Source organism: Dendrobates tinctorius, unplaced genomic scaffold, assembly GCF_039654945.1.
Source record: "Dendrobates tinctorius isolate UK_male_01 unplaced genomic scaffold, ASM3965494v1 ptg000044l, whole genome shotgun sequence".
In the NCBI taxonomy this organism is placed as follows: Eukaryota; Metazoa; Chordata; class Amphibia; order Anura; family Dendrobatidae; genus Dendrobates; species Dendrobates tinctorius.
In genome coordinates this window covers 16,606,314-16,620,382 of record NW_027361712.1, presented here as the reverse complement: position 1 = coordinate 16,620,382, position 14,069 = coordinate 16,606,314, and the positions used below count along the sequence as shown (strand labels likewise).

General features: G+C 43.0%; 1 protein-coding gene across 1 annotated transcript in view; it reads left to right on the top strand.

The window, feature by feature from the left end:
- Nucleotides 1–1,071: 1,071 nt before the first annotated feature.
- PSME1 (proteasome activator subunit 1) overlaps nucleotides 1,072–14,069 on the top strand; it is a 28,166-nt gene continuing 15,168 nt past the window's right edge. The window contains exons 1-5 of the mRNA XM_073575372.1: nucleotides 1,072–1,225; nucleotides 3,573–3,605; nucleotides 3,712–3,774; nucleotides 10,765–10,860; nucleotides 12,859–12,904. Of these exons, the coding sequence (XP_073431473.1) occupies nucleotides 1,187–1,225; nucleotides 3,573–3,605; nucleotides 3,712–3,774; nucleotides 10,765–10,860; nucleotides 12,859–12,904 (277 nt within the window). The 5' untranslated portion in view covers nucleotides 1,072–1,186. The remainder of the gene's footprint in view (nucleotides 1,226–3,572; nucleotides 3,606–3,711; nucleotides 3,775–10,764; nucleotides 10,861–12,858; nucleotides 12,905–14,069) is intronic.

Below are 14,069 nucleotides of genomic sequence, written 5' to 3'. Positions count from 1 at the left end.
ATCCCTTTAGGCTATGGGCCCACGTAGCATTTTAAAACGCACACAGAAAACCGGACTCCTTCCCAGAAAACGCGCGTTTTTTTCCGCACGATTTCACCGCGATTCTGTTCGCGATTTTGCCGCGATATTCAATCACTTTCCAAGCGATTTGAAGCATCGCTTGGAAAGTGATTGACAGGTTGGTCACACTCGTCAAACATAGTGCTTGACAAGTGTGAGCAGCTTTTTACTATTGAGGCCGCCTATGCGGCATCAATAGTAAAAGATAGAATGTTAAAAATGATAAAAAATCGGGGTATATTTACCTTCCGGCGTCCCGCGCTGCCATCCCGGGCCTCAGCGTTCCCAGTAATGCCTTGCGAGACCTGTGATGACGTTGGTCTCGCGTTGCTATAGCGATCTCGCGAGACCACGTCATCACAGGACCTTGCCGCAAGGCATTACTGGGAACGCTTAGGCCGGGAATGCTGCACGGGACGTCGGAAGGTAGATATACCCCGATTTTTTATTTTTTATTCTTTTTTTTACAGGGGTATGGTACCCAGGGCCTGGAGGACAGTCTCCTCTCCTCCACACCGTGGGTACCAACCGCACATGAGAGGCTTAACTTCCCGCATGGTGGGCATAGCCACATGCGGGAAGTAAGCGATTCTCATGCATTCCTATGGGTGCGGAATCGCGGCAATTCTTTGCGATTCCGCACAAAAGAATGAGCATGCTGCGTTTTTTTCTGCGATGCGATTCCGCTGCGGAAAAAAGCGCAGCATTAGCACAGCATGTGCGGAATGCCATAGGAATGCATGGGGGGCGTTCTGTACACAATTTTTAAACGTTTTCGCGCCGAAAATCGCAGCAAAAATGCTTAAAAATCGCATCGTGGGCACACAGCCTAAAAGAAAACAACAGTACCAGGGGAACATTTAGCAGCTCAGTTGCTTCTGTATGATATGCAGAACTGTCTGTATTTCATTACCAATCATTGTGTTCGCACAACTTTCCTACATACACATGCTCAGGTATATACTTTAACCCCTTCATCTCTATTCTAACAAACACATCCTGTTTCACTAACTCCTCCTTCAGAAAAGTCCCTTTTTCTTTACTTTCACTTTCTCTTCAAGACTCCACATCGTAAGTAGAAGCAGCCGGACAGACACTGGAACTATTGTGTAAAAAATAGTCAGGAATGGCAACCGTAACTGTGTCTCCAGCAGCCATCGAAAAGGTGAGTTCCCCTGATGTATGTCTGCATGGCTGCAGAGCCGAAATCTGCCTCGTCATGTCTGTCCAGATTTCCTGCCCTCAATAATAATGTATTGACACATCCTTGATCATAGAGGTTAAATATATATTACTTTTAGGAAACATTAGGAGATCTGATATATGTACGGGCAGAGCTAGTCACATATAACATTGGTATATCATCTACAGGGCAATAGGGCTACACGGACAGGGCAGCTTCATGACACAAAGACTAACAGTCTGGAAATAGGGAAGAAATCTGATCTGAAATTAAGCTACAGGAAGAGTCTAAGTGCAAGAAACTTGTAGATTAAGTGACCTGCAGACTGAAGATTGAATATCACAGCAGATTTTTGGTAGGAGGCCAGTAGTTTGCCTTCTACTGAGGTATATAAATGGAATTCTGACATGCAGGAACAAGGCCAAGGTCGAAGTATTACTGTTTCCTAACCTACTGAGTTGCGGCCTTGTGGGCACTAGCAATATCATAGGCAGCTTTACTAGTAGGGACTTCTGTGGACTCATACCTTGGTCTATAGTTTGATGATTGAAATGAAAGAAATCTGTTTGAGGCATGATGGGGATTGTGGAACTACAGGACCATGTACACAGCATTGTCTGGCTTGCACAGAACAGGATGATAAATTCAAAAAAGTTCATTTTTTTCTCATTAATGTACACTCTGTACCTCATCTTGACTGAAAAAAAGCAGAAATGTAGAAATTTTTGCAAATTTATTAAAAAAGAAAAACTGAATTATCACATGGTCATAAGTATTCTTCTTGGGAATGATGCAACAAGTTTTTCACACCTGGATTTGGGGATCCTCTGCCATTCTTCCTAGCAGATCCTCTCCAGTTCCATCAGGTTGGATGGTGAACGTTGGTGGACAGCCATTTTCAGGTCTCTCCAGAGATGCGCAATTGGGTTTAGGTCAGGGCTCTGGCTGGGCCAATCAAGAATGGTCACAGAGTTATTCTGAAGCCACTCCTTTGCTATTTTAGCTGTGTGCTTAGGGTCATTGTCTTGTTGGAAGGTGAACTTTTGGCCAAGTTTGAGGTCAAAGCACTGTGGAAGAGGTTTCCATCCAGGATATCCTCTGTACTTGGCTGCATTCATGTTTCCTTCAATTGCAAACGGTCGTCCTGTCCCTGCAGCTGAAAAACACCCTTATATAGTCACTGTATGGTGGTACTTACTTTTGTGGCTCTGCTACGTAGACACCGTATATATATATTTTTGCAGTATCTAGTGGTGGAATCGCTATAAGGGTATGTTTCCACGTTCCGTTTAGGCAGCGCTTTGGATGCAGTCCAAAGTCCGTTAAACATTCAGCTTTACATCCTAAACAGTCTATTACTGACGTCGGTCAGCATTACTCACTGTTTACCCCATCACGGGTTACCAGTGAAGTGGCCGCGCTGGGATCACCGTTCCGGACAATGCCTTGCTCACTAGGCCGTCCACAGTTCCAGACCCACAGCCGGGCAGTAGCTCCCCTACGCAGAGCCATCACAGACTCTGCTCACACATGGCCACTCCAGGTGCTATTCAGGGATCCGATCCTACTCCCAGGATCTCCCAACACACCGGCCTCTACCAGGTCCAGGCCTTTCCATGTGCTCTCCAGGAAGTTCAGTCCCAGACACTTCCAACACACACAGGCGTTGCAGGACCTTTCACTCTGACCAATCAGGATCAACACACACAACCCATGTGATTAGACTTCAGTCACATTATATATCCCAAACAACCCCCATATGTGGGCGATGTATGTGTGGCTAGCCGATCCCGCCCAGCTCTCTGACTAGCCCTATAAGCCGCCCTTATAGGTAAATAACTCGTGGACTACAAGTCCCAGCATAACAACGCTATTTTGGCTTATAGCGCAGAGAACCTCTGCAACACATACTGGACATTTACAATCATGCTGGTCACTGTTTCACCACCACAATCAAGGAAATGCCCACATGCATATTCTGAGTAGCATATGCAGCGCCCCCTAGCTTTAACAGAGGTTACTGCACCACATAGTGCATGAGGTTTCAGATGTCTCATATCTTTTGCTGGTACGGTAAAACACAGATTCTTATTTGCTTTAAAAAATAAAACTGCAAAAAATGCTACATGTGAACATGGTTTAAGGCAATGCTATGTAGGCAACTGTTTGGGAGTGTTACTTCAATATATGGCGCCATGTGATGATTATAGCATGTTTGCTCACACACTTAATGACATTACACCGTATAGGCTGCCAACAACGTATCACATAGAGGTTTACATATCAGAATTGTTTATGCTAAGCCATGTGTTACTGCTTCTTGTGACAGGTAAATGGATTCCAAAGCCAGCTCTCCAAGGAGGTAAGTTATCAATGTCATTGGTATGGGTTGTGTAAATTTCTGATGCATGTTAGTTTTCCCTATAACCTTTGTTCTTCTTACTCTCAATTCTTTATCAATATTTTAGGCTGACGGGCTAATCTCAGTGGCATTTCCTAAGAAAATTGATGAGTTAGACAAACTTCTCAGTGTAAGTTACAAATTTATTAATCCATTTACAGTAATTAATTTGTTATAAACATCCTTCAATATCTACTGTTCTTGCTTTCACCTACAAAATTTTCAGATTATAAGACGCACTTTTTCCCCCAAAATTTTTGGGGAAAATGGGAGTGTGTCTTATACCTTACCGGTACCATTGCTGCAGACCGCAGGCTGGGATGAGGGGGTGTCTGGCGGTGCTGCGGGTGTCCAGCGGTGCAGTAGGGGTCTCCGGTGCTGATGCGGGAGTCTCCAGTGCTGATGCGGGGGTCTCCGGTGCTGCCGGGACATTTTGTGAAAGGCCAGAGCAACGGCAGTTCCATAGTTTCCTGTGTGGTGGACTCCGGGAAATTGGCCACCAGGGGCAGCGCATGCGCAGATGGAGATCTTGGCACCAATATATCGGGAGATGAGATCTCAGCGCTCTGACCTTTCACAAAATGTCGGCAGAGCCCCGGCAGCATCGGAGACCCCCGCAGCAGCACCTGGCAGCAGCGCCGGACACCCCCGTAGCAGCGCCAGGCACCCGCAGCACCAAAGACACCCGCAGCAGCACCATGCAACCCGGCCGGACACCCCCGTAGCACGGCCGGAGACACCCATGTAGCACCGCCGGGCACCCGCAGCACCAGGCAGCAGCGCTGGACACCCGCAGCGGCGCAACGCACATCGGAACAGCCCCTCATCCCAGCCTGCAGCATCACCCCACTCCTGCCTCCTCCAGCAGCGACCCTGGGACCCCGCTTCACCGCAGCCACCACCCCCGGTAAGCAATAAGATGCATGGATTATAAGAAGCATCACCATTTTATTATTAAAAAATGTTTTCCTATTTTTCTCCTCAAAATTTGGGGTGCTTCTTATAATCCGAAAAATATGGTACTTAATAAATCACCTGTACAAACAATGATGAAAGACTTTGTAATATATAATTTTAGAGAAACATTACATAGAGAAACTGCTGCAGTTTTTAATGATTAGTGCCTGCAGAAGGAAAAACCACTAGATAGTCATGTAATGAAAGTTACAGTACAAAATTGCCAGAAATTGTCTTAATCCTCGCCAAACACACTCGGCCGACAGATGTTTCCCCAATGCATCCATACATATGAGTGCTCATCTATGAGAAAACTACAACCAGACTCCTTTGGCAAGCAGTGGCATTTTTTTGCTAGAGAACAAAAAGATCGTCTGTTGGTAATGTGCCAGATCCTTCTTTGCCAATTTTATATACAGGTTCTTCTCACAAAATTTTTTCCTTCCACTCAATTTTCCATTAATATGCTTGGATGCAGTACTCTGTGAACAGCCAGCGTCTTTAGCAATGAGCTTTTGTGGCTTACCCTCCTTGTGGAGTGTGTCAATGGCTAACTTCTGGACATCTGTCAAGTCAGCAGTCTTCGCCATGATTGTGGAGCCTACTGAAACAGACTAATGTTTTGTTTTTTTTAAATACTTAGGAAGCCTTTGCAAGTGTTTTTTGTATTTACTGAGATAATGACTTTTGGGTTTTCATTGGCTGTAAGCCATAATCATCAACATTAACAAATAGATCACTCTGTGTGTAATGACTATATATGAGATTCACTTTTTGTATTGAAGAACTGAAATAAATTAACTTTTTGATGATATTGTAAATATATATATATAGTTTATTTCTATTTTTAGCTTTCTATAGAACAGGGGTCTCAAACTCGCGGCCCTTGGGACAATAGTTTGCGGCCCTCACCTCATGGGCCCTCGGGACAATAGTTTGCGGCCCTCACCTTGGCCGGGATCACACATGCGAGAAACACGGCCGAGTCTCGCATGTGAAATCCCAGTCACACGCTCATTAAGGTCATGAATATGGACGCCACTCTACTCTCATAGGCGTGGCGCCCATATTTATGAGCTTAATGAGCGGTACCACGTAACGTGTGACCGCGCGCTCATACAGGAAGAAGATGTTGACGCTGGACCATAGGAGCTGCAGCAGGAGGAGGTGAGTATGATGATGGCTAGACAGTCACAGCAGCCTGCTTTCAGCAGGCAAGGCGTATGAGTCACACTCAAAACACATGCAGCAGGAGCAGCCGAGCAGGGACCAGACCGTGCCACAGACTCAGGTGCGGCGGGTTCAGAATGAGCGGTGGGGCGGTGCGGTATATTGCTCTCGGAGGCGGGACATCAGCCGGCCTTATTGCGAACTTGCGCCATTACCCCGGGCTCAGAAGCGGACGCGGAAATTGCTGCTCAGCGGGACAGAAAAAAAAGTGGAAAATACGCATTGGCTAACTGAAACAGTGACACCAAGTGGAATTATCTATTACACAGCCCCAAACATGTCTTTTTCAAAGCCTGCAGTGAAGAGAAAGGTTGGTGATGAGCACAGACAATTTCAGGAAAAGTGGGAAGTGCAATATTTCATTGTTGAGCACAGGGGCATCCCGACGTGTCTTATTTGCACAGAGAAAGTTGCAGTGCACAAAGAATACAATTTGAAACGTCATTACATAACTAGACATGCTGAGGAGTATGCAAAATACCAGGGAGATGAAAGAGCCAACCGGATTGCTAGTCTTAAAAGATTTCTACTGAGGCAACAAGATTTCTTTGAGAAAGCAACCAAAGAGAATGATGCAGCAGTCAAAGCTAGCTACGTGGTTAGTGAGATGATTGCTAAAGCAGGAAAGCCAAAGAAGGTGAATTTGTAAAAATGTGCATATTACAGGCTGCAAGTATTGTCTGTCCAGAAAAGAAAGGTCAGTTTAGCAACATCAGCCTTTCTGCCAACACCGTAGCAGAGCGCATTTCTGACCTGTCAAGTGACATTTATGATCAACTGTGTGAGAAAGCAAAATGTTTCAGTGTATACTCAGCCGCTCTTGATGAGACCACAGACATCACTGACGCTGCCCAGCTCACAATCTATGTTCGTGGTGTTGATGACAATTTTGAAGTCATAGAGTAGTTGCTCACAGTGATTCCAATGCATGGCCAGACCACCGCTCAGGAGATATTTCACCAGCTGTGTGATGCCATTGAGAATGCCGGTTTACCTCAGAGGAGGTTTGTTGGAATAACAACTGATGGCGCGCCATCAATAACGGGGAGGAAAAATGGACTGGTGGCACTTGTTATTAAAAAACTGGAAGAGGAAGGTGTGGAGGAGGTCATTGCCCTGAACTGCATTACCCATCAGCAGGCCCTTTGCAGCAAATGCCTGAAGTTTGACAATGTGATGTCTTTCATTGTGAAATGCATCAACCAAATCAGATCCAGGGGCTTAAACCACAGAAGGTTTCGTGCTTTTTCAGAGGAAATGGAGTCAAAATATGGGGATGTGCTCTACTTCACCGAGGTACGTTGGCTCAGCAGGGAAACATATTGAAGAGACTTTTTGAGTTGAGAGCGGAAGTGAAAGCCTTCATGGAGAAAGATGGGGCTGCTGTTCCTGTGCTAAGTGATCCAAAATGGCTCATGGACTTAGCTTTTTTTGTTGATATCACACATGAGCTTAATGTACTGAACAAGAAGTTACAAGGCCAGGGGCAACTTGTCAGTGCTGCCTATGACAACGTGAGAGCATTCTCTACAAAACTTATGTTATGGAAAGCCCAGCTTTCTCAGACAAACCTTGGCCATTTTCCCATCATGCAAGGCACTCATGGAAGCAGGCACACCATTCAGTGGTGAGGAGTATATGGATGTCATTTTGAAGCTACAGGAGGATTTTGATAACAGATTTGCAGACTGCAAGATGCACAGAGCCACATTTCAAATTTTTGCGGACCCCTTCTCCTTTTGATGTGCAAGATGCCCTTCCAGGGCTTCAAATGGAGCTCATTGATCTGCAGTGCAACTCTGAACTCAAAGCCAAGTTCAGGGAGGTGAGTGGAAAAGCAGACAAGCTCGGCAATTTTTGAGAGAATTGTCCCCCAGCTTCCCTGAGCTTTCCCGAATGTTCAAGCAGACCATGTGTCTTTTTGGGAGCACATACCTGTGCGAAAAGCTCTTCTCTACCTTGAACTTCAATAAGCCCATGTACAGGTCCAGACTTACTGATGAGCATCTTCAAGCCCTACTGAGGGTCTCAACTGCTTCCTCCCTTAAAGGGAAGGTGCCATCCCAAAAAAAAATTTTCAGCAATTGAAAAAATGTAAAGAATTAATGTTTACATTTTCTTAAAAAAATATTATCATTTGTTTTTAATTTTGTAAAATATGAAAAATAATTTTAAAAAGTTTGGCATTTCCACTTATTAACACTAGGGGGAGCAGCTACTGAAGTTTGGCACAAAAACCTAGTGTACAACTAGCTCACATTACTGCCCTGCAGTAATTATGGGCGTACAGTGTCCATGATGTTTGATTTTGATATATGATCATGCCCTAAAATGGACACTGTATGGGTGGAATCTGCTGACATGGGGGTGGTGTCACTCCTCTCCTCCCCTACTGGGTGCTTGCTAAGGGAAAAGAGAGGATGACATTTAGGAACACAGTGAGCAGCCATTTTGATGGGGCCTGCAAAGTTACTGACTGTCTTTTCATGTAAAGTCTGGATCAGAACAGGTCATCAATCAGCAGAAATGTTTCCTGGATTTTTGTGGAGCAGACAAGCAGACGGTCCATCCATGTGTATAAAACACAGCGCTCTATGTACAATCCCTGGCACCGAACAGGGCGCCCCCCATAGACCAGCACACTGCTCTCCTGAAATACTCTGTGCTGCTGTCACCCTGCTCCTTCCACCATACATCAGGCCCCTGTCGCCTCGCTTTCACACATCGCCAGGACAGGATCTGAGGAGAGGAATGGGGTCTTAGGTCACCGAGGATGGCAGGCAGCAAGGATTCTGGGAGCAGGGTGACAGCAGCACAGACTATTTCAGGAGAGCAGTGCGCTGGTCTATGGGGGGCACAGAGGGAGATATATGGGGGAGGAGCAGGGAGACAGCAGCACAGAAATCCAGGAAACATTTCTGCTGATTGATGGCCTGTTCTGATCCAGACTTTGCATGCAAAGACCCCATTCCCCTCCTCAGATTCTGTCCTGGCGGTGTGTGAAAACGAGGCGACAGGCGCAGTCCGTGGTGACGCTGGGAAGCAGGCTGGGGGTGAATGGAGCCATACAGTAACGATAAAAATGAGACCCCTCTCTTCAGCTGCCTCACCAGCCCTCCCCTGACAGCACCTATTACCCCTGACCCGTGTGCAGGTGCTCAGTCAGAACCACCCTAGAATGGGTCCCCTTTTAGCAGATCACAAATAATACCGCCATATACTTCACACACAATGCCACCATATAGATCATACACAATACCACCATGTAGATCACACATAAAACCAGCAGGGTGACAGCAGCACAGAGTATTTCAGGAGAGCAGTATCACACGGCAGAGAATTAGATACACGGCTCAGCAGACAGTATCACACAGGAGAGGATTAGATACACGGCTCAGCAGTCAGTATCACACAGGATAGGATTAGATACATGGTTCAGCAGGCAGTATCACAGGAGAGGATTAGATACACAGCTCAGCAGGCAGTATCACAGGAGACAGTATTACAGATATGCTCACACTGGTGTAACTGCCCCCCCCCCCCCATACACTAGACTATGGGCTGTATATGTCACTGTCACTATAAAAGCAAAGGTGTCAGATTACCGGAGATCACTGGGGCTGTGTGTGAGTGAGGAGACGGAGACAGAGCAGGAGGACAGTGGAGCAGGAAGCACGATGCAGAAAGTGGAGCTCAGCAGATAGCACTGGGCTACAGTAAAATGGCGCCCAGCCACACCTACAGCAGTGAATGGTGCAGCCCACAGGGGCGTGCCCAGTTCACTGCTAATGAGGCTGCATGGTGGGGTCGGGAGCCGACCGCAGTCTCCTATGTCCAGGGACGGCCATATTTGCAGACTGTATGAGTCCTCCACAGATCTGCAAATCAAGATGTCAGCGCCCAGTGGCTTCATTAAAACATTATTACAAACAAACCATAAATCCTAGTTAGTACAACATTTGCTTTAACAACATGTTTTGTTACTTACTCTTTTTTTGCAAATTATATAAAATTGCGGCACCTTCCCTTTAAGCCAAATGAGGCTCGGCTATGCGAGAGTAAGCGCTGCGAGATCTCTAGCAGCAAGAAGTAGGCAGAAGAAGCCATGTTCAAAACAGTTTATGTTCAATGTTCCATTCATGTTCAGAAAGTTAAATGTTAAAGAACTGTTAATACAGACATCTGAATCTGAATAATAATAATTACATTTCTCTAGTCAGCAACTATATGTGGTTTCTTCAGTCTCCTATATCTGCTGTATTATTATCATTTTCATTTTATTTATTACTGATTGATTTATTTTTTTCAAATGATTTTGTTAATTTATTTTTATTTTTTAACACAAAATAAGATGAAAAAATAAAGACATTTGATAACATTGGAATGTTTTTGTAAGAGCTTTTCTTGTGGAAAACCTGATGCGGCCCAGCCTCACCCAGATTCTACCTCCAGCGGCCCCCCGGGTAAATTGAGTTTGAGACCCCTGCTATAGAACTATATAAATTATGGTCAGTGCCAAGATTCAAACCAATGATCAGTGATATGGAAGGCAAAAGCTTTACAATTGAGCCACAAGCTACTTTATTACATATCTCTGTTATTTTAAAGTCATCATTATTTCATCAAAGATAAAAAAAATCAGACATAATTGTGATTTTTTTTTTTTGTTCATTGTAACTTGAATAACTTTTCTTTGGATGCTTGTCTTGTATAAACGGTAACATTCTGCTAACTATATCAAACCTCTCCAGTTTGAAAGTGGTAGAATTTGTTCCAATCAGGGGTAAAGAATCGAGCATGTTGAAAAATACTATTCTCTGTGGTGCAAATATGTACTTTATAAACATGTATAATCTTGAATGCGCACTTTAATTCATAAATATGCCCCATTATTCGTTCTTTTGACCCTAATGTGTATTTTTTATATTGTCAGTCTCCAGAACTGAATGTTTCTGATTTGAAAACATTAAAAGCCGAGCTAGATATACCAATCCCAGACCCTGAGAAAGAAAAACAAAAGGAGAAAGAGGTAAGCGTATTATTCACTTATTGTTGGTCACAGATAAAATAAAAGGAAACCTGTCACGTGGAAAAACGCTATCAACCTGCAGATGTGGGGTTAATCTGCAGGTTAATAGCATTCAGAGGTCTTGCAGTTGCCGCACTGAAAGCCCCACTACCAAGAGGAAATGAACTTTATTCTTCCTGGTAGCCTTGAACTTTCAGTCACCGCTCAGTACATAGTGAGCAGCTGCTGTAACCATGCCCTGGCACTGACTGACAGCTTTCTCAGCAGTGTATTAGTACAGAGGTGGTTGCCATACAGTGCCGGGTGTGGTTTCAGCCACTGTTCACTATGTACTAAGTGGTACCTGAAGGCACGCCGGCCCACCCCTATGACTGAAAGCCTGAGGATTCTGGGAGGAATAAAGTTAATTTCATTTTGGTTTTCTGGGCTTTTAATGTGGCTACCGCACAGCTTCAGAATAGTAATAACCACAGATTAATTCAAATCTGAAGAATAATAGCATTTTTTTCACATGACAGATGTCTTACTAGAATCTGTTTTACAAATGGAACTTTCCCATCCTAGGGAATCAGCCAGTAAAAAAAAAAGGACAACATATGGTTGGCATCCGTGTGCTGTCTGCTTTTACTGCCAACTTACTTCTAGCAGCTCTGGAAACCTCCTTTTGATGTGTACAAGAAAACATCATACACGGATGGTAAAAATGCAAACAGATAAAATATAGACCATAACATGGATGAAGAATCATCCATTTTTTGTAGACACAAAGAAGACAATGATGAATGAATAAAGCCTTAGCCTTTCATTTACCAAATTTGCAGCATTAAACGACTGCAGATCGGTGATCATTTAAAAGCCTGTTTGCACAAGCAGACCAAGCTTCGGTTGCGCACTGAACGATCAGTAACAGATTGTCCAGTGCACATAGGCTACCATTTTTTTCCATTTTACACAGGATGATCAGGTCAAGAATGATGGTCTTTAGGGCAGATCAAAAGATCATTTCATCTGGCAAAATATAGACTGCACAATTCTTGTGAATGAGCATGCCCAGGAACCCTCGTTCACAATAACCGTGCAGTGTAAATGCACAGCATTTTGCATATTTTTTTGTGGCATTTTTTGATTGGCTTTTTTTTTAGGTTAATATTCAATTAAACTTTATAGTAAAATATTGGGAAGTCTACATAAAATCTAATTTTATATAAGTCATTAAGAAGAGAATTCAGCACTCACTGTTTCCTAAAATTAGTCCTTTATTGCGATGCTCGGGACATACAGGCGGCGTGCAGAGGGTGCGGGGAAATCAATGGATCGCTTTTACGGAAGTGTCGTGCTAGACAATGTCCCGAGTATCGCAATAATAGGGGCCATACTCATGGCGCGCAACTTTTAAGCCGCAATACTCCTCTGGGAAATAATATGGGAATAATATTAACGTCTTAAATGTCTCTTCACATCGGCATGTTAGGTTTGATATTTCACTCTCTGCAATGAGAAACGTTACCCCTTGGATCTTAGAAAGAAGGACATTAAAGCACTAAAACAAATATCATAAGGTACAGGGGAAAAATAAGCAACATCAAACAGATAAAAACTTTATGCAAAGTTAGCAGTAAAAAAAAGACATCTCGGCCCTGTCCCACGTGCATCGCCGTTCCTGTAAGAAGCTTTGTCAGGCTGATGTGTAACTACCTAAGCAGTTAGCACTAATACTATATGGTCAGCATGGTGGCTCAGTGGAGTTTATATGTTCTCCCCATGTTTGCGTGGGTTTCCTTTCACACTACAAGACATACTGATGAGGCATTTAGATTGTGAGCCCTAATTGGGAGAGTGATGATGATGTCTGTAAAGCGCTGAGGAAATTAATGGTGAGATACAAGTGAATAAAATAAAATTATACTTTTAAATAGACAAAAAAAACTAAATATTTTTAAAATAAGATAGTTGAGTTTTTATAATCACATGTGTTTACTTGAAATTTGTATTATACAGAAGAAAGAAAAGGATGAAAAAAAAAAAGATGATGACGAGGAAAAAGGTAAAGAAATTTAAATGTCATATTCATACTTACTGTGCTGGCTGGACTAAAAACTACCATAATTCTATGGCATCTTGTTTAACACATTTAGTTTTACTATGTCCACGAAAATCACTTGAAGGGATATTCTAACTTTAGTAAATAAAGGTTATTGGCAAAATAAAATATTTTCTATTTTTGACAATCCACCTTTGGCATCGAATCTTCACAGTCAAGTTCTTAGTTACTGTCATGCAATTGATAAAGCTTTTGATTATGTAAGAGAGATAAATATTGTTACAGTGCCTTGAAAAGAGCGGATAGTTAAAAAATATAAAACTCCCAATTGCAAACATTTTATGACACTGTATAAAATGTAAAGAAAACAAGAATACAATGTTTTGGAAATCTCTTGAAGTCAGATTTTATTCACACTAGAACATAGAACACTGATAAGTAGTTGAACATTAGGCATTTTTACATTTCATTTGAGAAAAAGGAGTCATGTAGAAACTGATGGGAGTAACACACCTCAAAAAAAGTTGGGACAAAATTATTAGAATGTTGAAAAAGTAAATTAATGAAAAACAGCAGGAGGGTCAATTTTCAACTAAGTCACATTGACTGTGTATACGAAAAGCATGGTAGAGAGGCAGAGTCTCTAAGGAGCATAGATGGTCAGAAGGTCACCAATCTGTGAACTACTGCACGTAAAAATTGTGCAACAATTAACCCCTTCACTACCAAGGGTGGTTTGCACGTTAACTCCCGGGCCAATTTTTACAAATCTGACCACTGTCCTTTTATGAGGCCATAACTCTGGAACGCTTCCATGGATCCCGGTGATTCTGACATTGTTATCTCGTGACATATTGTACTTCATGTATAATTTCATTCATATAACTTGCGTTTATTTGTGAAAAAAACGGAAATTTGGCGAAAATTTTGAAAATTTCGCAATTTTCCAACTTTGAATTTTTATGCCCTTAAATCCTTAAATCACAAAGATATGGCACACAAAAAACTTAATAAGTAACATTTCCCACATGTTTACTTTACATCAGCACAATTTTGGAACCAAAATTTTTTTCTGTTAGGAAGTTATAAGGGTTAAAAGTTGACCAGCGATTTCTCATTTTTGCAACACCATTTTATTTTTACGGACCACATCACATTTGAAGTCACT